At 46.1% G+C, this 23,587-nt stretch overlaps 1 protein-coding gene across 1 annotated transcript in view; it reads right to left on the bottom strand.

Moving 5' to 3' along the window:
- The window catches only part of Smurf (SMAD specific E3 ubiquitin protein ligase), a 110,496-nt gene that overhangs the window by 8,702 nt on the left and 78,207 nt on the right, over positions 1–23,587 (bottom strand). The window contains exons 3-16 of the mRNA XM_050173916.3: positions 17,397–17,505; positions 16,908–17,041; positions 14,108–14,279; positions 12,572–12,655; positions 10,943–11,129; positions 9,956–10,115; positions 9,363–9,609; positions 8,811–9,233; positions 5,998–6,232; positions 4,805–4,908; positions 4,049–4,163; positions 1,405–1,583; positions 524–661; positions 177–297 (exon numbers count right to left, since the gene is read on the bottom strand). Of these exons, the coding sequence (XP_050029873.2) occupies positions 177–297; positions 524–661; positions 1,405–1,583; positions 4,049–4,163; positions 4,805–4,908; positions 5,998–6,232; positions 8,811–9,233; positions 9,363–9,609; positions 9,956–10,115; positions 10,943–11,129; positions 12,572–12,655; positions 14,108–14,279; positions 16,908–17,041; positions 17,397–17,505 (2,408 nt within the window). The remainder of the gene's footprint in view (positions 1–176; positions 298–523; positions 662–1,404; positions 1,584–4,048; positions 4,164–4,804; positions 4,909–5,997; positions 6,233–8,810; positions 9,234–9,362; positions 9,610–9,955; positions 10,116–10,942; positions 11,130–12,571; positions 12,656–14,107; positions 14,280–16,907; positions 17,042–17,396; positions 17,506–23,587) is intronic.

Here is a 23,587-nt window from a genome sequence, read left to right as displayed (position 1 = left end):
TGCAGTGTAATGATGTTACTCCCTTATAGTCATAAAAATTTGAAAAAACCTGCATTATGCATTCAAATTCCCTCATCTACCAGTCATCCCAAAAGTCTCAATCTTGTTAGGTCAAAAGCTGAGCTCAAGATCACTGTCCAATCTATCTCACTTAGGAGACAATGGAAAATCCTCACCTCCAGTTCTTTCTCGTCAAAGGACTTCAACAGGTTCGGATGAATGAGTTCACTGAAGCCCTTCTGCAGCGCCAGGAACTGCTGCTCGATTCCTCGCATGAACCGGTAGTTGACGAACAACCTGCACACGGAAATAAGTTCGTGCCACATCGTCACAAAGGACGCTTCCACTGTATTTGCCACACCCTCTGCTTCAAAAGTGTTGGGAGTACGGGGTCAGCCGTCTCGTGTACAGCAATGGAAATGAGTGGAAAAGTCTAAAGTAGGAAGCAAAAAATTAAAAGGAGGACAAAAAGAAGGAAATAGGCAAAGCAAGAAAAGGCACACGTATACAGGCGAGCACATACCTGACGTATTCCTTCTTGTTGTCGTCTGTGACGGGCAGGTCCTTGCCGTTGGGCTTCAGTTCGTGCACCTGGAGCTGTCCAAAGGCGTTGTGCTCCACAGAGAAGGTTGTGTCTATGATGTCTCCGATGTCATTGTTCCTGAAAGGGAACAATGCAAAGTGTCAAGCAAACAGCGGGAAGTGGCCTTGACAGCAAAAAATTTCAGAACATAGGATCGAAAGAAGAGGGATGACAGAAACAAAATCATCGAAAACAAATTAAAAGTGTGGAGCGCACTTCAAAGGTGCGCTTTGTGCTAAAGAACCCAAAAACAGCTTCGCTTCTGTGCATACGCGTTGCTTATGCTGTTCCTTAGCCACAGTTCTATTTTCTTCAGCATCGATGCCATTTATTTTTGCCATGGTCCAGTATTGACATGTTTATTTTTGTCCATACGTAAACAACCACACTTCTGTCAATGTAAGCCACAGTAAATATAACCTTACATAATGAAAGCGTTTTCTTTCAGATTTTGGTGCAGCAAACTTGCTTCTCATATTATTTGGGGTACTAAACATTGTAGGGGCTGAAGAGTTGTCTTTCTTTCTTTTTTCCCATATGACTGAAATGTTTTGTTTTCTGGTGGCTTTATTAGAAACAAAAATCAACGTGTGTATTATTTTGCTGTTGCAGAGATATCTTTCACGCTATATTGGGATTTGTACATTATGCTGGGTCTTACAGTACTTCAGCCAGAATTACAGAGTCGCTACCGTACCATGGAGCTGGACAATGACATGCTGAAAGCATGTTCAAGACAACACTCCATGCATTTTCAACTTAACTCTCTCAGAACTGCCCCACATACAGCCAAACAAACATGTTCTGGCTTGGCGACTCACAGCATCCAAGTCAGGCTTCGGTGCAGGTCAGGGTCAACGACCTCGATGTCGTCCAGGTGGATGGGCTTCCCCAAGAGCATCTTGTAGAAAGGCAGCGTAAAGCCGCCGTCTATGTAGTGGCCATGGAACACTGCCAACCCGATGACGCGTCCCACGAAATGGAAGTACGACAGGTGTTCCTGTGCAACACACAAACAAGGAAATAAAATCACATTCCGAGATATTTAACACTTTGCACCAAGCAATGAAACAAGGCCAGCGCCACTTCAACACCTGCACCACATGTGCAAGTCACAACAGTTTAAGCGAGTTGAGGTTCATAACTTCCTCCAAAAATTACCCGAGGGTAATCTGGCCCTGTGATCTTTCAGCTGCCCTGGGCACAATGGGCAGTGCATGGACATGTCTAGTTTTCGTGTTTGTGGCATTATTTATTATGGCTTATCTTCCCAAACTTCAAAGCAATCACAATTTTTTTTTAAACACAAACTTCACACATGCACTATCATTGCGAATTGTTGCATTTACAATGCAACGCAGTGGAACCTCAATATGACAAACTTGGATGTTACTGCGCAAATGCGAAATCTTTTCTGCCAACACCAGCATGTAACAAATGTATGCTTATAACGAACATGGGGATATAACGAAGGTATCTTCGTGTCAGATGCGACTTTGCTGTAACAAGGTTAAACTATTTTGTTGGAAATGGTCACTCTGCAAAGCCACAAAGCCGTTCGAAGCCACAAGGCCGAATTCGAATCCATGTAAGTACTAACCACCACTTCTGTGCTGGCTAAACTGCCATGCCCGAAGCTCCCGTGGACACTAGCGTCAGTGTTCCCCCTCTAGTGGTTTTTTTAGGGAACTATGGGGTTTAGAAGTTCAAGGTTGCCTGTGGCCTCGATGTCACCGGGATGCTTCTAGAATAATCGATTCACTGCACGCAGTAAATGTACCTAAGCAATGTCACAACTCGTAGAGTTTGTTGTCCTCGTTGCCACAAGGTGGCCAGCGACACCCCCGTGCCAGGTACTATGTGAAGAGTGTTTTTGCAAGGCGAGTCAAATTTATCAGAAGTGGAGAAAAATGCAAAAAATGGCACAGAAGCCGTTAACTGTCAATGGCAAACACATTTTTGTAACAAGTTTTTATGGCTTAAACGGGCTGCTTTTGAATACCTGAATGTCCAAACGATGCACATAAAGGTGTGGTTCCGAATACATGTCATTTTTGCTTAGTTTCGGTTTCGGAATTTTACTCACTTTGATAAAAATAAATAAATAAAAACACTCCTCATGCTCTAGTTAGAAAATAAATGGCCAGTTCGCCTCCAGCACATAGCAGTCATTCTCTCAGTTGCCCCAGTGATACTTGAGTAGGCCACTCCTGCTGGCTACTGAACACCACAGACGGCCACCCGGACTTCTATTTGCCTTTTGATTTCACGTCAGCTCCTTCGCCTTCATGTACTTCCAGAATCAGATAGTGCACAGTTCAATATCACAAATCATATCACATACCTCTAATTCATCAGTGAGAGCACCCAACGACCTCTGAGATTGTGTCGATGATGCCATTACAAATCAAGCATGTCTGAAACATTCCAGAGTTTCACAAGAGGTGCAATATATTTTACTTCCCGAGGCACTTCCCATTACAAATGATCACAATGGATTACTGATCAGAAGCATGAATGACGACATACTTGCCAAATCTACTAAGCCCTTTGCAAGGGGACAAATTGTTAACATTAAGCAACACTCTGAGCGGTCTGTTGCTGATATGCGCAACACTGCAACAGCAGCGTGCAGTCACTGAACCTCTCAAAGCGCACCTATGACGTTTGCACCTCGAGTGGAACGAGAACAAGAGGAGGTACGTTATTCTAATTGGTCAGAACTGAAGCAATGAGAACAAACAGGTTCTGAGAACAATGCCGTTATGTTTTAGCTAATGGCTTCACTATGAATCAATACGCTTCTGATTGGGTTGCATCGTGACAATTGCAATAAGCAAGTGTTAAGGATACAGTATTCTGTTCCTGATAACCAGTTCCTAGCGTCACAGGCTACAGGCTCATTCACACCGCCAACTGGCAGCAGTTGCAAGACCAGTCGCAAATGGTCGCCTTTCTTGAAAAGCGACCATTTTGGGCCAGTCACTTGCTGCTCGACTTTTTCAGTTGCGTGACGGAGTTTGAGCCAACCAGATGCACAGGAACAGGACGTCTGTATATGCCATTGCCTATTTTATGTGGTGATGCAACTGTGAGCAGATGGCGACTGGCCGGCCCCACTTGCCGGTGTGAGCATCGGTTGCCCGCAATCGCTTTTTGGTCGCCAGTCGCAAATGGTCGCACAACCTCCTCACGTCATCGGTGGGAGTGAGCTTTACAACTAAGATCTTAGGGCATATGTTCTGTATCTGGGGGCTGCGCTAAATCTAGACAGCTCCTGCCTGTTGCAGGCTCTGCTGTATGCCACAGATGACTAACAACAACAACAACAACAAACACTACGACACAACACTCCGGTTCATAAGTGGCCAGGATGTCTGAAAGAAACACAGCAGCCTGGCATGACCAAAATATACAGATGTGTGCAAGTCAGCACCAAAGTGGTACGGAACTATCGACACGCACCGGATTCACCGAGGAGTCCGGGTTGATCTGGAGGGTGTAGATGTCGTCACGTGTGTACTGGAACAGGCCATAGTACGGGTTCAGCATCTCGTGCGACAGAAGGTACAGCCACTCCCTGCGTGACAAGTGACGATGCAACGCATAGAAAGATTAGTACAAAGGAAAGCTAAGTCACTGGCTAAACATAGGTATGTTTATTATTAAGTGATGAAGTTTAATGTCATAAATCCAGCAGCCGGGCAGCAAGAGATACTGAAGCAGAGGGCTCCTGAATAATTTCTACCACCAGGGTTTCTATAAGGGACACTACAGGTCAACAGGTCAATATGGTTTAGACTGGTTAAGTATTATTCTAAGACTCTATACTCATTGATTTAAGCGAAAAAGGGTTGATCTTTTAACAGCAACAAATTGTCATTTCTTCCATATTCATTTTCTTTTTCTAATATTAGTTCTACATTTCAATTAAAAGCACACAGTTAGTTTCCCCTATGCCTTCCTTAGCTCCGTCTGCTGGCTTCATGTGGCCAAGAAACATGGGATTCTGTAAATCCAGGGAAAGAAGAGGACAAGAGCAGCTCAGGTATGCTAGTGCACCAGGAAATACTAAAGAAAAGCAACAATGAGACGTCTATGAAGGCTGGAGGGACGCCCCACGATGCCGCGCAAGCTATGGTGCAGCGTCCTTGCTTGCTTATTCAAGACTTGTCAGTGCTGTTCTTTCTTTATTTCTTAGAAAAATAAAGCCCTGCCCACCTGGCCACGCCCCCATAGTCGAGTCCTTCCTCGCCACGGAACTTGACCATGAGCCGCTTCTTGAGGTCCTTGGGACGCATCTTCATGATGAGCCGATACGACTCCTGCACCGCAAACCAAAACATACGAGTTGTACGTAAGTATAAGCAATTTTATAAGGAGTAAGCAAATGTATAAGAAGCTACTGTTTGCAAGATCATGTTCACATTGGGCAGTTAAGTGCTAACCGGTTGTCATCTGTAACAAGAGCATGCAGTACTTTCCATACCCTGTCTATCTGCACATTTGTACACTTTAAGGCAAGCTACAGTCCTGCAGAAGCTACAGCTATGGAAGCTAAAGTCCGCAATATCATGTTCACCTTGGGAAGTCAAACTTTATTCAATTGTCAACTGTAACCATAGCACACAGTACTTTCCGTACCCTTTGTATCTGCATGTCTGTACACTTTAATGTATCGCGCACTGTCACACAGTTATCGTGTTTTCATGAACATGGTGCAACCTTAAAAATAGCAGATTGGCGGACTCTTTGAGAAACAAGTACGAATATGTTACAGTCCCACTACCGGTTAAAATAATGAGCAATCTAACATGACAGGGCAATAGCAAGCTTCTACTGTTTTTGTTTTTTTTCTGTCAAGAAGCTGATAACTGCATGCATGAATCCAATAGCCACGGCATGCTCATGTTATGCACTTGAGAGCACAAGCACTAAATACTCTTGGCTTTATCAAAAGTTGGCAGAACGAGCCAATACTCACTCATACTGATTCACTAATATTTTCGCAGGCAATGCACTAACTGACACTCACGTGCACTCACACTCGTTGGCGCTCACTCACATGTCTACTCGTGTCCACTCATACTCACCAACGCTGACTCACATTCGCAGTCACCGCCCTTCACATTCACCGGCACTCACTCACTCGCATACATACTCATGCCCGCCTGCTCACCGACAGTCACTTAGGTTCACACTCATGTCCATAAAAGATCACCATCACAGACTTTTGTTCATACTCGCATTAGCCGGCACACTCTCTATGTTTACACTCAAGCCCGTTCCCTGCCTCTGTCACTAACGCTCGATCTCGGGCTTGCAAAATGACTGCGCAGTAAATGTCGGTGGGCGTATTTGCGAGCGAGTATGCCCACCCACGTGTGGTGGAGCACTCAGACGAGAGCGGTCACCTCGAAAATGTCCTCCCGAGAGACCTCCAGACGGCAGTGGCCCGACTGGGGCTGCACCGTCTGCAGCTCCTGCCGCAGAGCTGTCAGCTTCTGCACCAGGTCCCGCTTGTACTTGGGCAGGCATGACAGCTCGGGCGATGACGAGCGCTCCATGATGAGCGCCGATGATGACGTGGGACTCGTGACCGTCGGTGCGGGACTGTTGTTCGCCAGGTAAGGCACCCCGCCGCCACCGCTGCAGGAAGGGAGGGGACTGTCAAGACCAGAGTGCCGCTCACTTCAGTGGTGGAGCCCCCCGTGTAAGCTGACAAGCCCTGTCTTCCAAAATTGTTGTGGTCCAAAGCTGACATGAGTGTTAACAGGTCAGAGAGAGAGAGAAGAAAGGGGAAAGGCAGGGAGGGTAAACAGAGGGGACGATCCGGTCTGCAACTCTATGCTGGAGAGAGGGGAGGGGGAGGTAAAGTGACAGGATAACAGGTCAGCAGTCGAAATAAGCAAAATGCGATTGAGTACTTGAATAAAAAGAAACAAGGAAGACATGGGAGTAGGATTGTGAAAGGTTGAGGTATTACCGTATTTATTCACATAATGATCGCACTGTTTTTGTCAATAAAATTGACGGAAATTCAGGGGTGCGATCATTACGCGGGTTAAATTTCCTGCGAAAAGAAACATTTTCTTTTTTGATTCCGCGTTTGCTGCGGGATGACAACGGGTCAACAAGCAGGCGGCTGCCGCTGTCAGTGTGGGACACCAAAACAAGAATGGCAGCCGGCGGAGCAAGCCGAACGCGCCAAACGCGATTATTTTTCTTCTCGTGAGTACATTACATGCATTGAAACAGTTTCTTCCGTATCAGTAATGAATAATATAATTAATATCGGCAAGTTTGCGACAATAACGTAGCCATGTCCACTTTGAGGGACAAAAACAGAGATGGGCGCACTTAGCTGCCAGTTACATAGAAACACGTGGCAGGCATGCTGCAGAAACTACGGCATTTGTCTTCACTACTATCCTAGTACGGCACGTTTCTGCTAAGGGTGGGCGAATATCTTAGCTGTGTTACAAGCGTCGGCGTATGAATAGGGTACACTTCTAACGTATCAGTGTAGACGTGGCCACTATCGTTGCCGCTCGCAATTTGTTGCGTGCCCACGAATGCAGACGAGAAGAAACGAAAGGTGCCTTTTTCGTTGTTGACCAAAACCATTATGATGCCTACAAATAATAAAACCGAGGCAAGTTTGGTTGTAGCTTTTTTTCTTCGTGAAAGTGCGGAAAGTGATAAAAGGAATGAAATGGGGCATCTGCTTAAGAATGTTTGGTGCGTTCAGACCGCTTGGTATGTCTTCAAGAGTCGTTCATGTAGCATTCGACAGCATTCGACAGATGGTAAGCATGATCATCATTAGCTAGACTTGGCACATGACACATCGCTGCGACAAGTTCGGGGTGCAATCATTACACGGGAAAGAAAAAAGATCAAACTTTGACGACAAAATTCAGGGGTGCGATCATTACGCGAGTGCTATCATTATGCGAGTAAATACGGTACGCGTTAACGCAGATATAAACAGAGCGCTGGATTTCGCTAATCCAAAGAAGACACAAGTTGACAGGAAGATGGAGGCTTGAAGGGAGTAACAGTAGTTGAACAGGGAATGTCGCTGGGGCAAACATTTTGACAAGGGGACTTGTATTCGTCAGGACAGCAGCTTCTTTCCTTAGCGGCATCTATATGTAAGCGTAGCTCACTCTCCCCCACCCTAAATGGGTGAAAGGAAGGAGAATCAGCTGGCACAAAGTGCGGGGAAGCTGATGTCAATATACTCACAAGAGTGAAAAACAAGACAGGAGATAAAAGGGGGAGGGCCAAAGGGAAGTTTGGTCGTGTGATAGAAAGGGGGACAATGGGGGTACTAGTGTTGGGTTCCTTCAGAAAGCGGAGGTAAAAACTGGGAACTGAAAAAAATTTACACATATAAGTAGGCAATCCAGTTCATCTGCAACAGTACGCATCCGTATCACCAAAACATGCCGAGACCAGATTTGCTCGAATGTGTCATCTATGAACTGACTAGCATAGAAAGCTTAGCTACAACTATAGTAGCATAAGTATACTTCTCCTGACAAAAAAGAAAGACATTTTTATAGACACTCTACAGCAGCTTAGTGCTGTCAGCTTCTTTCATCCGACCTGCCATAGAAATATTGGTTTATTTTACTCCCTTAGATTTCTTCACAAAAATCCCTACGTTACTGGCAGATCTTTTACGACTCCTTTGGCGAGTCCAACTTTATGTTCTACAACATTTCATGTCGTGTTCCTAACCACTGTCCATATCCTGCATAGAAATTCATTAAGGCCAGTGGGGCTCTAGACAGTAAACGAGACAACAGGTCATTATTTTACTAGTACATTGCATGGTCACACGATTGCCACTATCCTTGCCGGTGGCATTGCTTGTAAAATCGTACAGCACTGCTCATGAGTGTGGCACTGCTCGTAAAACTTGCACAGTTCATAAATGCGGTACTGTTGACGAAAATCGCAGTGCTCCACACTTCTCAAGTGTGGAACAATTTGCAAATGTGGCAATGTTCACAAGGGTGATAGTGCTCAAAGCAGTGAAGTGCCAGAACATCCTTTCATAGAACAGCACAAGAGACAGGATAAGTTGGCGGCAAACAGCAGTCTGCCTTCAAAGATGTTTCCTTACCAACTAGCTCGGATTCAGACCTTACCACAGGACAAGCACCCGTGATTACACTAGCTTCAAAATTTCGCCCCAACATGGAGCAACACTCACAAGAAGCTGTTCCGGTGGTTGTTGGTCGCCGTCATGGAAGGCACAACAGGTGGCAAGCCATTTACATTGATGGGTGACATGGGGCTCTGAGGGGGCGGCAGCGACGACGGGTTACTCGGCTGAGAAGGAGCGTTGTTGACGTGTGGCTGGACGCTCCCGCCGGGAGGGTTGGCGTTCGTTGTTAATGGGTTGGGCAGACCCGGTGGGCTACGCTGTCCACCTGGCGGGCCTGCTGGCGGAGGTGGTGCCTCTCGGGAAGCGCTAGATGGAGCCGCGCTGGGCTGAGCCGCCGTGCTCGACGATGTCAGGCTCGAAGATCCGGAGGTCATGTTCGAGGTCGGAGCAGAAGGCGCTGGTGAAGCATGGGCAGGAGACATCTGATGTCCCTGTGCCGATGGCATTTGGGACATGGGCAGTGCTCTCCTGGAATGAAAAGACATTGGCCTGGCTTGGAATATCTCTCTGTAATTGGCTCAGTTCCCTTGCCCAGACAGCCAAAGAGAGAGAGAAAAAGAAAGCTTTTGCATAATAGCAGCGTCTTCACAAGCTTACCTGGCAGCTGGCGTGAGTCCCAGCAGAGGGAGGCGAGGGTCGGTAAACTGTGTGGTGCGATTGTTGTGGTCCACGTAGTACAGCCGTCCCGTGGGAGTCGAACGAATCTCCCAGCCCCGAGGCAGGGGTCCCAGGGCTTCAAGGTCGCCAGAGGGGAAGTCGCGAGGCACCCTGGGGTCGTGCCACGTGCTGACCCCTGTTGCCACGTGGTAGAAGTAGACCTGGCCCTGCTGTGTCGTCCGCACCTCTGTGGGATCGAAGGGAGGAAGGTGGGAGAAACTGCTTGTCAGACTCTTCTTCGCTCGTAGTGCTCATGACAACGATTGAAACATGCATTAATGCTTAGAAATGGGCAAATGTGTCTAAAAGTGCCATCATGATTCATTCTCACCATTGCCGCTATTCAATCATGGCAGCTAGTGCTTCGAGAGAGCTGGAATGCTCATTTACGACAGTTAAGCAATAACAATAAGTTAACTGCTAGAGCAGGACCACAAGGCATGGGATCAGCATGATTTTATTTTTCAGTGGCACTATTCATGGCTGAGTAATACTCACCAATACACTTTCACTATGCAAATGAGGCTTTTTACCATATCCCTCAGGAAGGTCAGCTGCCCTGTGAAGCTGGTTGCGGGCCAGGTAGTTACGATGCCGCGTCGACCGCCGCCGAGCGTTGGACTGCGGTGTGTCCGCCTGTGGAGAACTCGCAGGTGGCGGAGACGGTGATGGTGGCGCTCCGTTGCGCTCATCCTGAACGAGAAAAGTCACGACTCTAAGTCATGTTTGTCATAGTTCAAAACACAGCAGCACAACTTTGGACCGAGATAGAAACGGAAGAGCGGTCAAGGACAAGCGCTAACCTTTCAACTCTGAATCTTTTACAACAAGCGACAAATATACACGTGCTGTAGAATGAAAACAAGGAATAAAGGAATAAGCAACAAGAGAGCAGCACATACAAAACAGCAATAACAAACATACCACATGCCCGCACTTCACCCCAAAATGACAGTTCTTTCTGCGATAAATTGATGGATGGCTTGCTCACATATGGTGTGCCTTCCTGCACCGCCTGTGCTGCTTCGACAATTGTGCATGTGGCGGTGATCGTGATGACTGCTGACAATGGTGGTTTGTTAAAATGCGCGTGTGCAACCACAAATGCTACAGCGAATGGCTAAAAAACGCTTCTTTACCATTGCAAGCATTGTTACTGTGCTCACGCAAACTCTGCTGTTCGGTATGTATTCCACCCTTTGATTTATGTCCTTTTCAGAGTCACGTTGCTACATCTTGAATCATGCGGAACCAACAAGCCCAACCTTTGATGTTACTAAGTACCTTGTCAGCAAAGTACTTAGTAAGGACTTAGCAGTAAGTAGTACCAATAGTACTTACCAGTAAGTAGTAAGTACTTAGCAAATACTTAAAGGTAAAGTACTAAGTACTTTACCTATAAAAACTCAAAGCTGTCATGCAGAGGGGGGTAGGCATGTATGATGTATGATAGTGCATCGCTGTTATAGGAAAGCAGGTTCCAAAGAGATAAAACAAATTGTATGCAAAAGCTGCCCAACCTGCGGAGGGGGAGGCGGAGGAGGAGGAGGTGGCTGCACTTCATCATTGGCCGTGGACGATGCAGGTGGAGGCAGAGACCGGCGCTGAGCCCGAGAGTTGGCTGCGCTGCCAGCGCTGATGCTGCCGACATGCATGCTGTTCCGATTAGACAGGGGAGCAACCATGTTCACCATTTCGTATGCAGGCCTGGAGGACAGAAAGGTAAAACGAAAGGCATGTCAATGCCAGCGCTTCAAGCACAGCGCCATCCTAACTCGCAGCAGAAAATTGGACTAGATGGTCTAGCATTTTAAGCTGTCCAAACCAGTCCTATAGGCCCTAGCACTAAAAGGAGTGGGACACAGGCCCTGACACTAGTCATTATGTAATAACAGTAGTTTGCGAATTGGGCTAGTTGGGAGGGTATACGTGATGCTGGTCGTCACCAAGCTGTTAGTTACCTGACGTCTTGATTTTTATACTTTCTTTTAGCAAACAGACGCAATGCGTGGTACATGTAAAACCAAGATGCAAGGGACCATTCTGTTTTCCTTACTTACAAGGTGACAAGCTATCAAACACTGAAAAATCAGACTACTTGGCAAATAGGCACTCTCCTTTGTGGTGAGGGCCAACAACAATTTAGTCGTACATCCATCTCCTGCTTTCTAGATAAAAAGGTTTGCTTCATCAACCAAACTGTTGTGCCCTGTGTCCTATTCTGGTCCTGCACCCTTTAATATTAAATATGCTGCCTCTATTCTGTCACCCAATGTAGTTTGCAACAGAAACTTTTTTAACACAGCAACTCTAGACAGCGCACCGTTTCTAATTCCTCAAGGCATAACATTTCAGCTTCGTTCGAGCAACGCTACTGAGAAAATACGAGCCAAGAAGCAAGACTGCAATAGGCAAGAACAATTACAGACCGGCAGCTAAGGTGTTCGAACATATGATCAGGCAAGAGTCGTAGAATACAGTCACAGTAGTGAAAGCAACGTTTCAGTAATGCTTTAGAGTGAAATCATGGAGAATACAAAAGCAAGTGTGTTTACCAACATCAGTAGAAGACTGACAAAATGGCACTAAAAGGAAACACCATGTATAGGCTGGTGGATGACAGCTTCAAAACACTGTGAGAATACCTCTGAAGAAAATGAAAAAGCAATAACCTGAATAAAAGAAAAGAGATAAGACACACCTGTACATGATTTTCACAACCATATCGAGGTGCACAGGGCACTGTGCTGGTAATGTCGCGAATTCTGTAGCGTTTTTATGCCTTTGAGTCTTTCTTGGTGAGGGGAAAGCCCAGAAAAAGTCCAGATTGAGTTTTTGTTTATTTTCAAAACCAATATGTTTCTTTCGCGATGACTACCAATTGACAAGTTTCGGCCAGATGACTGCAAAATGTATAATACCGTCGACGTCTTTTCGTTTTTTCCTCATTTCATGTTCTTTTTAGCACACAAGGTGCCTCCTCCACCTGTCAGTATAACTGACTTTCGGCTGACTGCAGAGCTGCCATACATCATCCTACAGCTAGTTAAGCTAGTTAAATGTCAGAAAGCGTTTAAAATGTCACTCTCCTGCTTATAAGGCAAAGTGATTACACGATCGCCTTGAAATAAAGTTTCTCGATGACTAACCTGAGTGGCTTCTCCCACTGCGTGGAGCGGCTCCAGTGGTTGACGTAGTAGAGGCGGCCAGTGGCCGTTCGTCGCTGCTCCCACCTGAATGGGGAAGACAACCTTGTCGTAACCACCCGGTAAGACTCATTACATGCCACAGCATCTACTGGATCAACGAGAAGCACCTGTGATGATAGTCTCAACTGATCACTTCGGGGATGCTTTTACTTTTGCGTGATGCGACAACCAGCACTACCTACACAATGACAAAGCGACGGGTGCTCGGTCTATATATGCGCATGATCAAAAGAATGTGAACCACAGCTTTGGCAAACCTAAAAAAAGAAACTTAACTTCTTGGAAACTCAGACTGACGGCCCGAAACTAACAACTGCACCGCAACTTTGAACTGCAGTTTTTGGTACCACGTTATACATGCCAAGGCATCAAGGAAATTCAGCATTCTTGTAGAAAACCTGTTCCACATACTTTTATTCACAGCTGCACCTAGTACACTTGAACCTCGTAATAACGAAGTCGTATCTGACACTAAAATACCTTCGTTATATCTGATATTTGCTATAGGTGTATTTTCACTACACTGATATTGGAAATCTTTTATATTTACTTCGTTATACCTAGGTTTGACTACTGTTCAACATTAGCTGAACAATTGTGAAATAAATGCCATTCCTTCCATGGTGCGCACTTCCACTACCTTTAGCCCATCAACACGCACTGAAAGCAATATTTCGAAAACCAGTAAACCGAGACGGTAGCTCACACTAAGACAGTACAGAGACAAACTCTTTTTTACCTCTTGGGTACAAAAGGCTGGTACAGCTAGAACATAGTCACACTTACATTTCCTGCAACCTGGGAAGCTTCTTAATTAAAGTGCTATTTCCTGTTGGCACAAAACGTGTGCAGTTATTACATACCATCATGTATAGTGCACAATAGTGATTGCGACACAAACCATTACGTTTGACACCTACTAAAACTTGTTAATGCTCAAGTTACAAAGCTAATCAGATATGCGCGCACACACAAAAGGAAGTCCAGAAAGTGTGAAGCAAGAACCCACTGCACACTCTGTGTTGCAGCGTTCACTGGATAAACAGCACCAAGACTGAATCTAGGCGACGGTGACAACGATACTTATGGGACGTCACTCGGGCACATGTTAGAGAAGCTCCGAGTGATCAAAATGAATTTGGAACCTTCCACTATCTAGCATCTCTCATATCCCAGAGTGCACCCTTAAGATATTAATTATCAATGCCAACTTTAAAAGTCACACAAAAGGCTTTCAAGATTTGGGGACAGAGCGCGAAATGATTGGAGGGTGTACAGGTCTTCAATTCCAAATCCAGTTTGACTACAGACTCATCTTTGAAAGTGCATGTAGCTTCGCAAAGAAGTCCGGCGACTGCCTTTTTGAACATAGGTACTCCAGGGGACTAGAGTGGGGTGCCGATACAAACACGTCAGCTAAAGTAGCACAGCATCACACGGACAGGAGTGGGGAAAAAAAAGGAGGCAGGTACATACCCTTCGGGCAGGTCCTCATGACAAGCAAGGGCGCTCAGGTTGTTGTCAACTACGACATTCTGGCTTCCGAGGCCGTGCCCATCCCGGGAGAGTAGGCTGATGACGATTTGGCCTCGAACAAGGTCCCCGCCCTCCTCCCCTGGTGTATTCCTCATCAGGTCTAGCCGCTGGTCTGTCGGGAACAAGAGAACAGGTTGGCGAGCATGAGACACCTCACTAAGAAAGGAATGAGCTGCAGGCTGTGAGAATGTTCGCACTTCCGTTCACAAGAATACGCCTGAGAGCGACTCAGGCATTGGCTTTGAACATGGACAACCATTATTCACCCGATATTCTGAATGAAATTATAAGCTTTTACGTGCCAAAACCAATTTCTGATTATGAGGCACGCTGCAGTGGAGGACTCTGGAAATTTCGACCACCTGGGGTTCTTTAACGTGCACCTAAATCTAAGTACACGGGTGTTTTCGCCTTTCGCCCCCATCGAAATGCAGCCGCCACGGCCGAGATTCGATCCCGCAACCTTGTGTTCAGCAGCCTAACACCATAGCCACTGAGTAACCACGACGGGTACCCGATATTCTGGCGTCTCGAGCCGAACTTGCTCGATTTTACAGTTTATCTCTATCGAGGAACTATTCCATGCATGTATTTCAAGTAGCTGGCTTATTGTACAGAATGTGCAAAAAAAGCCCTTTTTGTGCTTGTACTACTGTGCTGTCATTTCCTTTGTTCCCAAGAGCACTTGAGACTCCACAAGATAAGCACAACAAAGCACGGATATCATGTTGCAGACCATGTTGCTGACAAGTTGCAGTGTATACAAGGTACAATGATTATGCAAAGCTAGCGTATACACAGCTTTCATGACAAACAGCATGGGTTCAGGTGCAGTCAGGGGGTGTTAACCTACGAGCCTTCCATCAAAAGACTGTTGACAGTTTTGGTTTAGCGTATGCTATAAAAGTGCGGGTCGTGATTGCATATGCGCATCAAAAGACAGTTGACAGTTTTGGTTTAGCGTATGCTATAAAATAGTGGGTCGTGATTGCATATGCGCAGAATGCTAAAGGACCCATAGCATATAGCATAAGCATGCTCTTTCGCAGATTTAGTGTTAGTGTCTTTGCGTGGTTCGCATAGTTTACGTTGAACATGGCAGTGGTCCCAGCTACCTGCTTCAAATTGAAGTTGCTTCTGTAAAATTCACTTCGTTCATAGCAAATGACTGTGTAACTGGCTTTCACTTAGTCTCAGGCCACTTCTACGACAGAGTATTATGGTTAAACTTGTGGAGTTTTCAAGATCCCTTCTCGTTCCAAACGAGTCGAAACCTAACAAAAAATTCGAGATCTGAGCGCTATATATTGGTGAAGTCGGGAGATAGCAGCGATGACGGCATATGGCCCCTGAGATCCGAAGATCTCGCAGGGCAACTAAAACTGTAACAAATGTGCGCAGTTTAGTGTATGCTATACTCTAGCGTATAGTGTATGCTATAGTTGTGTACGCTATACTATAACTATCTAAACTCTGCCAGATAAATAAGTCCTGTTTTATGGCTTCAAGACACCTGTGGCATCCATGTTTGGCTTACCTCTTTTGTTCACCTAGTTTATTTACTTCTCAGGCTTCCCTTACAAACACCAACAGTTTTCCATAATGAACTTTATTCTTTCTGCAGCACTATCCAGCCCGCTCACCTCATTTGCTTACTATCTAAAGTACATCACATTATTTCATTTGATTTTTCTATCATTTTGTTTGGTCTTTGCCAGTGCTGGAGTTGCTGCCAAGTTTACTGGGACTCTGTCATGTTTACAAACACTACCAGGAGTTGCGGGCAGCAGGAGACCTTTACTGAAATGCTGTTCGTTGATAAGGACGTAGTTGTCATGAAAACAGCGGTTCCACCAGCAATATTTACGTGAATATCAAGACTGTTTTTGTGTTTAGAGGTTTGTTTGCTACAGTTTATTTGTATGCACAGCTTCTTGTCCACATAAAGCTGCAAGCCGTGTTAATGAATGGCTGTTTCAACCAAAAGCTTGCACAGTGCGTAGCCATCAGCTTTAGCATATAAAGTTGGTTGAAACACTTCAAGGAGCTGTATGAGCAGCTCCTTGAAGCAGCGCTCGCATGGACAGCTATTACTGGTGTTTGCCATGCCTCACCTTTACAATTACTTCTTATAATGCATTTGCAATGGATCACTGCTATCCCATCCCATGTTTACCATGGGTGACAATTCTGATCTGCCACTTCAGTTGCTCCAATGGCAAATCAAGTGCACATAAATTGCATGACGAGAAAAATAACTGCTTCTATGCCCACCTCTACAGGCTCCACAAGTACACTCGAGGTCGTTTCCCTCACAAAAGTGAAAAATTGGGACACCAGCCAGCATATGCATCATATTTGGCATGGAGATGCACAAATATCGATAGAAAAGCTCTCTCCCAAGAATAAACTTAAAAGGAACAATCTGTACAAGAACAATTTGTAACAACTTACAGACCCATTATGACGAACGGGGTATTCAAAATCCAAGTGTATTCAAAATCAATTAAATCAAGTCAATTGCAATGCCATCTTAAGGTAATGCTGTTAGTGAGGCAAGTTGGTTGCTACGTTCTTGATTTGTGTTACCAGCACAACATAAATGGGACACAACATCGCAACACTTTATGCTGTGTCCCACATCTTCACTTAGTGTGATGTTTATAGTGCGTTGGAAACAGGAATGAAGTACACAACATCTGAAATGTCCTAAAAAAAGCCGGAGATACAGGTAACTCACAGCCAGTGTCCTTGAGCTGCTGTATGGCATTGGCCATGATGCGCACACATCCAAGAAAGCCGGCCCCCTGCTTCTTTTGGACTTTCTTGTGGTTCCACACGCTGATTGTGATGGAGTCCGATCGGCTCAGGTACCTGGTCAGAGGAAACGACAGGTGAGCCACGCACAGGCACACCAGTGAAGGCTTTCGACAAAGAGCTCCACGTAATAGCGCAGCCGTTCCCAAGTTTCAAGAGCTCTTACACATGAGAATACTCAAGGCACATCCATTGTTTCTGCATCCACTGAATGACAATTCATGCAGAGGGCGTGCTTTGAATGAGTTTCCAAAGTGCCAAACATTGTTCTGCGGCAAGTTCTTCTGTAACATTTAGAATGTTTCAAAAATGCTTCGATAGTGTGCATTATGATACAAGCATGCACACACACTTGAACGCACTTAATTTAAACAAGAGTTTAAAAGAGCGCCTCGGAGGGAAATTAACTTACAGGTCATAATGCTGATTCCACTTGGGATCGAGAGTATTTTTACAGGCATCCGTCGAATGGCACTGGCCCGAACCATCTACGCTGATCTTGCAGAATGGGTCGGGAAGACCTGCGAAGAAAAGGAGATGCCGATCAACACAAAATAGTGCATGGCAAAACCTGGTTTACCCTTACAAATGTTTAGACACTGCATACTAGGGCATTTCTCCTATTCATTCGTTAATGAATCATAAGCACGAGGAGAGTTGGACATGTTCAAAGCAGTTTGACAAATTGTGTGCACTGAAAGAAGTGCACAAACTCAAGTGAAAAGCTGTTACATGGCAGCACAATTATGTACAGTCGGCGTCAAAAGTTCCAGAGATGCAGGTTCTTCGGCAAAGTTATACTGCTCAGTTTGGGCACGCTGAGTCTAAACTAACGAGGCGCTGTATTAGTGGCATATACCGATTCAAATTGTAAGTCTGAATGTCAAAGCTTTCATGAAGGCCAAAGCTTTGATGGCCAAGGCTTTAGTGAGGCTCAGTTTGCTTTAGAGTGCGCTTCCCATAAAATTTTGATGGCCATAGTACATAACTAGTGAGAAATGCTTAGATGCATACAACTCCAAACACTGGCCATACGCTGACAAATTATCTGATTTTTTTTTTTTCGATTTTAAGTGAGTGTTGTATGCACAACAGATGAATCACTGGCCCCAATATACAATTGCATCAATGTGATTTGTTCTTTTTATTCTAAATATGGTAGAGTCTTCATTAACAGGAACAGTGAGCATATAGAAGTGGCGCGAAATTGTGTTTAGATGGGGCAGAGTAGAAATATTGTACCATTAAAAAAATAATAATGATAATGATACTTATCAGTACATGAGAAAGATGGGTCAGGAAGATGGAGTTCTGCTAAGCCAAATGTATGATTGTGTTAGTTGTGCGATAACTGATCACATAATTTTAGCAATATCATCAAAGGAAAGGAAGCAGGCTACAACTGACGCACACTATCTGATCATATCTTGTGATTATGATTTGACATAATTAGAGAGAGATGAAAATTCTGTACGTACACAGCTATGCAGAGCAATGTCTCTCCCACAGAACTTAGTTTACCAGCTAATTGAGCAAAGCCCCGCCATCTCACACCAATAGGTGGAGCAAATAATGGGCACTGTTTCACGTTGTCTGCGTTAAGGCTTGTTGGAAGGGACTTACAAAATCAATCATTTATCACACAGTTCAGTCATGCCTTATAACTACACACTAGCCTGCCCTGTAACAAATTTTAAGATGGAATAAAATGGCACATCAAATTATTGGGTATGCTGACACACAGAGTTTCATACCAAAAACGTTCAAGGGCAATCTGATGCGAGCACCTGTGTCGGCTGCAGGTACAGCCATTCATTCAGCATGGAGATGGTGGTCATTACATGAATTTGTCCAAACTTTGTCCTAATGGACTCAAAGGACATTGCGCATCCTTTTATATTAAGGCCACTGAAGCTAAATTTTTCATGCAAAATCTTTTGTTTCATATTGGTTAACCTTATTTAGCCTCTATATACAGGCCTGGCTACAGGTCTGGCTTACAGGTTGTCAGAAACAAGGATGACCATTTAGACATAATCAATATTTTTACACCTAATGAGAGCCATTTAGCACACATCACCTAGATTGTCTGCTTCCTCTCATAGCTGTGACTAGCAGAAAGTCAAGCCCTTCGAGATACCCTTAATCTCCTCACCAATCAGGATTTAACTAGTAGTAACACTTACACTCGAATGCGTTGTCATTTATTAATGTGCTGCAAGTTATGCCCTTATATAAATTAATCGTGAATGCAAGAGAGACAACTGCTCAAAATAAATGCGGCGAGGCTAGCCCATCGCGAAGCGCGAAGAACAATAAAATGGTTGCAATGTGTTTCGTTAACGAACCCATGCCCAAATCAGAAAACTTCAACTAATAGCCATAATTCCAAGGGTAGCCTAACAAATTATAGGGCCTTAATTCTCCTTTGCAAGATCTCATTTGCATTGCTTCCAGTTCTGCTATGTCTGCGTACAAGCAGAAAGGTTCAGGATGCCCACGAGACACAGACTATTCCATCAAGCCTGACTAGTTTCATTACAAGTCTGGTTAAACAAAGCACTACATCATCTCCCAGAAACAAAAATGCGCGGGCAAAACATTCGCTAGGAGGTTAAAAAAAAATAAATAAAGGTGTTCCCAATCCCAGCTAACTTACTAGCTAGCTACCAAGAAGCATGCCATGCCAGAAAAAACAAACAAAGAAAAAACAAAGACAGAAATCTCGAGCCAATTGCCCGCTGCGAAGGTGGAGGCACACACATACAGCCGCGGCGGAGAAGGCAAAAAGCACGATGAAGAATGAAGGAACAGCGAGCGAGATTTGGCCAGTTGAGCAGGAAGGAAAGGAGGAGCCACAACGTCCCCGTCTCCCGTTTCCTCCTCTCCCACGATACCAGAGCTTTGGGAGGCCGTCCGACGACCTCCAGGAGAGGGCGAAACCTTAAGGGGGGGCCACCGGAGGGGTGGTGGAGGCACAGAGAGAGAAAAAGAAAAAGAAATAATTAACCAGAAAGAAAACTAGCGAGCGTGATAGCCTCTGGAAGCCATAGGGAGAGGGATGCGGCGCGTATCCGCGTCTACGCAACAGCTATACTCCGCCCGGCCACTTTAGAACCGTGCAGCGTTCCCGCGAAGGCAGCGAGCCGCACCGAGGTGGACGGATGCGCGGCAGAAAATAGTGCAACGATATGCAGATACTGCAGGTCTGTGTAGTGGCGTCGGTTGGCGAGTCGCCCCACAATGTGGCTGCGTCGTCTTGGAAAAGGTTGCGATGCCAGTAATAGCAGCACGCTCTTGCATTCATTCATTCATTCATTCATTCATTCATTCATTCATTCATTCATTTGGTGTTGCAGCCGCAGCGTTGGGCTACTTTTCCATCCTTCCACCCGTCCTTCTTTCGACGTGTTTATAAAAAAATTAAGTCGACAAAGAGAACAATGGCGACCTGATTTTATTGTAAACGCACCCTTTTGACCAGTTCGATAAGTATTTTGATATGGGATGCCTAAATGCGGGATAATACGGTATTGGCGTGCTCGTTAAGTGCGACGCGGAGTGGGTCCGTACGGCTGCTTCGATGATTGAAGTCTGAGCAATAAGCGTGACAATGGGCGTCCAGACGACAGAGCCGTTAGTATGTACTCAAATAGCAAAATTCAGAAAATTTTGAAGTACCCCTCCCACACACACGCACGTTGTGAAATGATGTCAAGGGGTCCCCGACGTCGCAATCTTTGCGTGTGCGCCCCCCCCCCTTTTTTTAATGCCGACCCGCGAACCCAGGCATGCGTCCATCCATGTCTTGGTTTTTGTGTACCTGTCCCGCATAAAAAGAAAGAAAGCACGCGACAGCATACTTTGAATGTGACGATTGTGACGTCACGACAGCTGCGTGCGCCTCGGGCGACATTGCACGCTCTCATTTATCAAAGTGACGCTTCTGTACCTCGGTATCTCTCTCGCGATTTCGTGCACACTGTGACGACGATCGCGTACGCTCGACACGCCTCGAGAGTTTTTTCTGTTACATACATTCTACGTGGGAGAAGTACAAAGGTGCGCGTGATCGCGATGTCTCTCCTCTTGTCTTCCAGCACAACAGCTCGATGTTCTAACAATTTATAAGCCACGAGCACGTACCTAATGCTTTTTTCGTGCCTATAAGTCGCTTCTCTGGAACGTCTGGAGCGCGGGTCACGTGTCAGCTTCTCGCATCATTCCCTCGTGACAGCTAGCGCTTCGAGACGTTGTGTTATAGGTGCGTTAGACTGCACGCACTTTTTTCGGGATCGGTCCACATTTTCCGTCAGACGGATGCCCGCCAATTATGCGAGGTCCGCCTGTAATGACATCGCAGAAGAAATAGTTCGTTAGAAGAGCCGGTAGTATAGTTTCGGTTTTTACTCGACAAAGATCCGACTGGGGCGCCAACATATCGTTCCGGACGCTGCTGCAAGCTTTTGAATGCAATGCGTAAATAATTGTTCTGGTGAAGTGAATGTAATGAGGCCACACCCACTGCATTGTGCACTGTTAAGAACGGCCCAGCTGAGGTGCAAGTTTTGCCAGCCAGTTGCGACAGCGGCGGTAACTTTTCTTGAAACGCCACCGTCACGCTCTAGCCTCGTCGCCGTTGTGACTGAATGCGTTCGGCGGACCAACTATTGTAACTTGAGCCGCCACCGCAGCCCTGGTCTGCCGCGAGCGGGGGAGTGCTCGCGGGAACGTAGTTCGAGGCTCCTTCCCACGCGCCGTCCAAGACGCAAGACATTGGGCACTCGGCCGCGCTGCGGGGATCAGTTCGGGGAATAAAAGGCACCTTTCCTGACACAAGCCCCGAGTTCTACGAAGTCCGTCTGACGTCGGCTCCGGACCGTGAACCTGTGCGGAAGTGTGTGTGTGCAAGCCGTCCCGCAGAGAGGCGGCTTGTTTACGATGACTGGTCGGCCGTTTCCGTCACCTGGGTATCGGGGGAGGACCGTGTGTTTATAAAACGCTGTTGTACGGCTTCTCAGAGAGGCACTTTTCTCAGGAAGTCATGTTAGACTGATGTACTTTCTCTCGCAGTCATGCTAGACTGATGAACTGCATGTAGATACTGTAGTTAAACCCATATTCCTCGTTCTCGATGAGAAGCAGTCCTTCCCTTCAACAACGTCCTCAGCGTGGATAAGTTGGACGACGGCATGGGCCAGCTACCTTCTAATTCATGCCCGACTCCAATCATGACAACGAGTTACGAACGGTGGGATTGGGCCCCCAATCCTGACAGCACTCACCGTCAATATCAACGGGAAAACCAGATTTGTGTTCAAAGGCGTCTTTTTTTTTTCCTTGTGTGGGCTTGCACCGGAGAAAAGCTGCATGAGCTGGAATTCCTCAACAGAGGAGAACAACGAAACAAATAGTGAATGAGGTTCTCACGCGCTCGTTTGCAAGAATCGCTGTTTGAACACAGATGAAGTCTTTCCTTTCATACTGGCGGCGAGCGTGCGCACTATGAAAACAAGGGACGTCCCATGGATATCGTATGGACATCAACTGCCAAAACATGGACATCGTAGGGATGTGTCCAGTACGTCCTGCGGACGTGCCTCACATGACCCGTTTGGTCGCACTTTCCGTGTCCTGCGGACATGACTTGCATGCCCGCGAGGCACATCGTGGGGGCATGTTGTGTACGCTTTGCGGATACGCAGAAGTGCCATTTGCACAGCGTTTGCTATGTCTACTGCGGTCGCAGCACACACACGTGTGTGGAAGTGCCGTATACTCTTCATTCTTCTAAGCCTTGCGCCAAGCCCAGGCGGCTTACAGAACTGATGTTCTGAAAGTAAATTGTGTCAGAATATTCGTAAAGTACGACGTACACGCGAACTGCGGGCATGACAGCTTCTGATTGTATTTCGAACATGCGATAAAAAAAAAACATTATTCTGCGGCGAGAAAACTGGATTGGAGAAGCCTGGATTGGAGCACCAATGTTCAGGTGTACGCCGAACAAGGTCCATGTGCGATGTCTTTGGGATGTCCGTGGTAGGATATCCAAAGCTGGACGTCCGGCAGATGTCCTATCTGACTCCGGAACGGTGATGGACATTGGAACATGATTCGGATGTCCTACGGACGAAGTGTTTTCACTGGGCGACTACAATACAGCTTACAAATATGCAAGCGATAGAACAGCTGAAGAACTACCGCGTTTAGAAACCTGCACAAGCAGCGTTCGTTACTTCTTTCAAATAATCTAAACCGAAAACTTTCCCACCGCTCACACGGAATCGTTTAACACTTACCGGCTAAACAAATGGTGCTAGTGCGACGGCACGCTTTCAGTGTCGTCTGCTTCTCTCACCGCGGAAAGCAGACGACCGCAGGGGGCAGACGGCCGCGGACGAACACAGCAAACGTCGCCCCGCGATTGGTCGATCTCCGCGCGCGAAGTTCTACAGCACACTGCACGGTTCTAATGGGGACATGGCGAGCAAGTAGAGGAGGGAGAAACGCGCGCGCGAGAGAGAGAGGGCTGAGGACGATGTAGCGGGCAAAGCCCGCAGGGCATACAGGCACGGAGCGACGGAAGAGGAGGAGAGAAAG

This window comes from Dermacentor andersoni, chromosome 8 (assembly GCF_023375885.2).
Source record: "Dermacentor andersoni chromosome 8, qqDerAnde1_hic_scaffold, whole genome shotgun sequence".
Classification (NCBI taxonomy): Eukaryota; Metazoa; Arthropoda; class Arachnida; order Ixodida; family Ixodidae; genus Dermacentor; species Dermacentor andersoni.
This window is presented reverse-complemented; position numbering and strand designations above follow the sequence as displayed.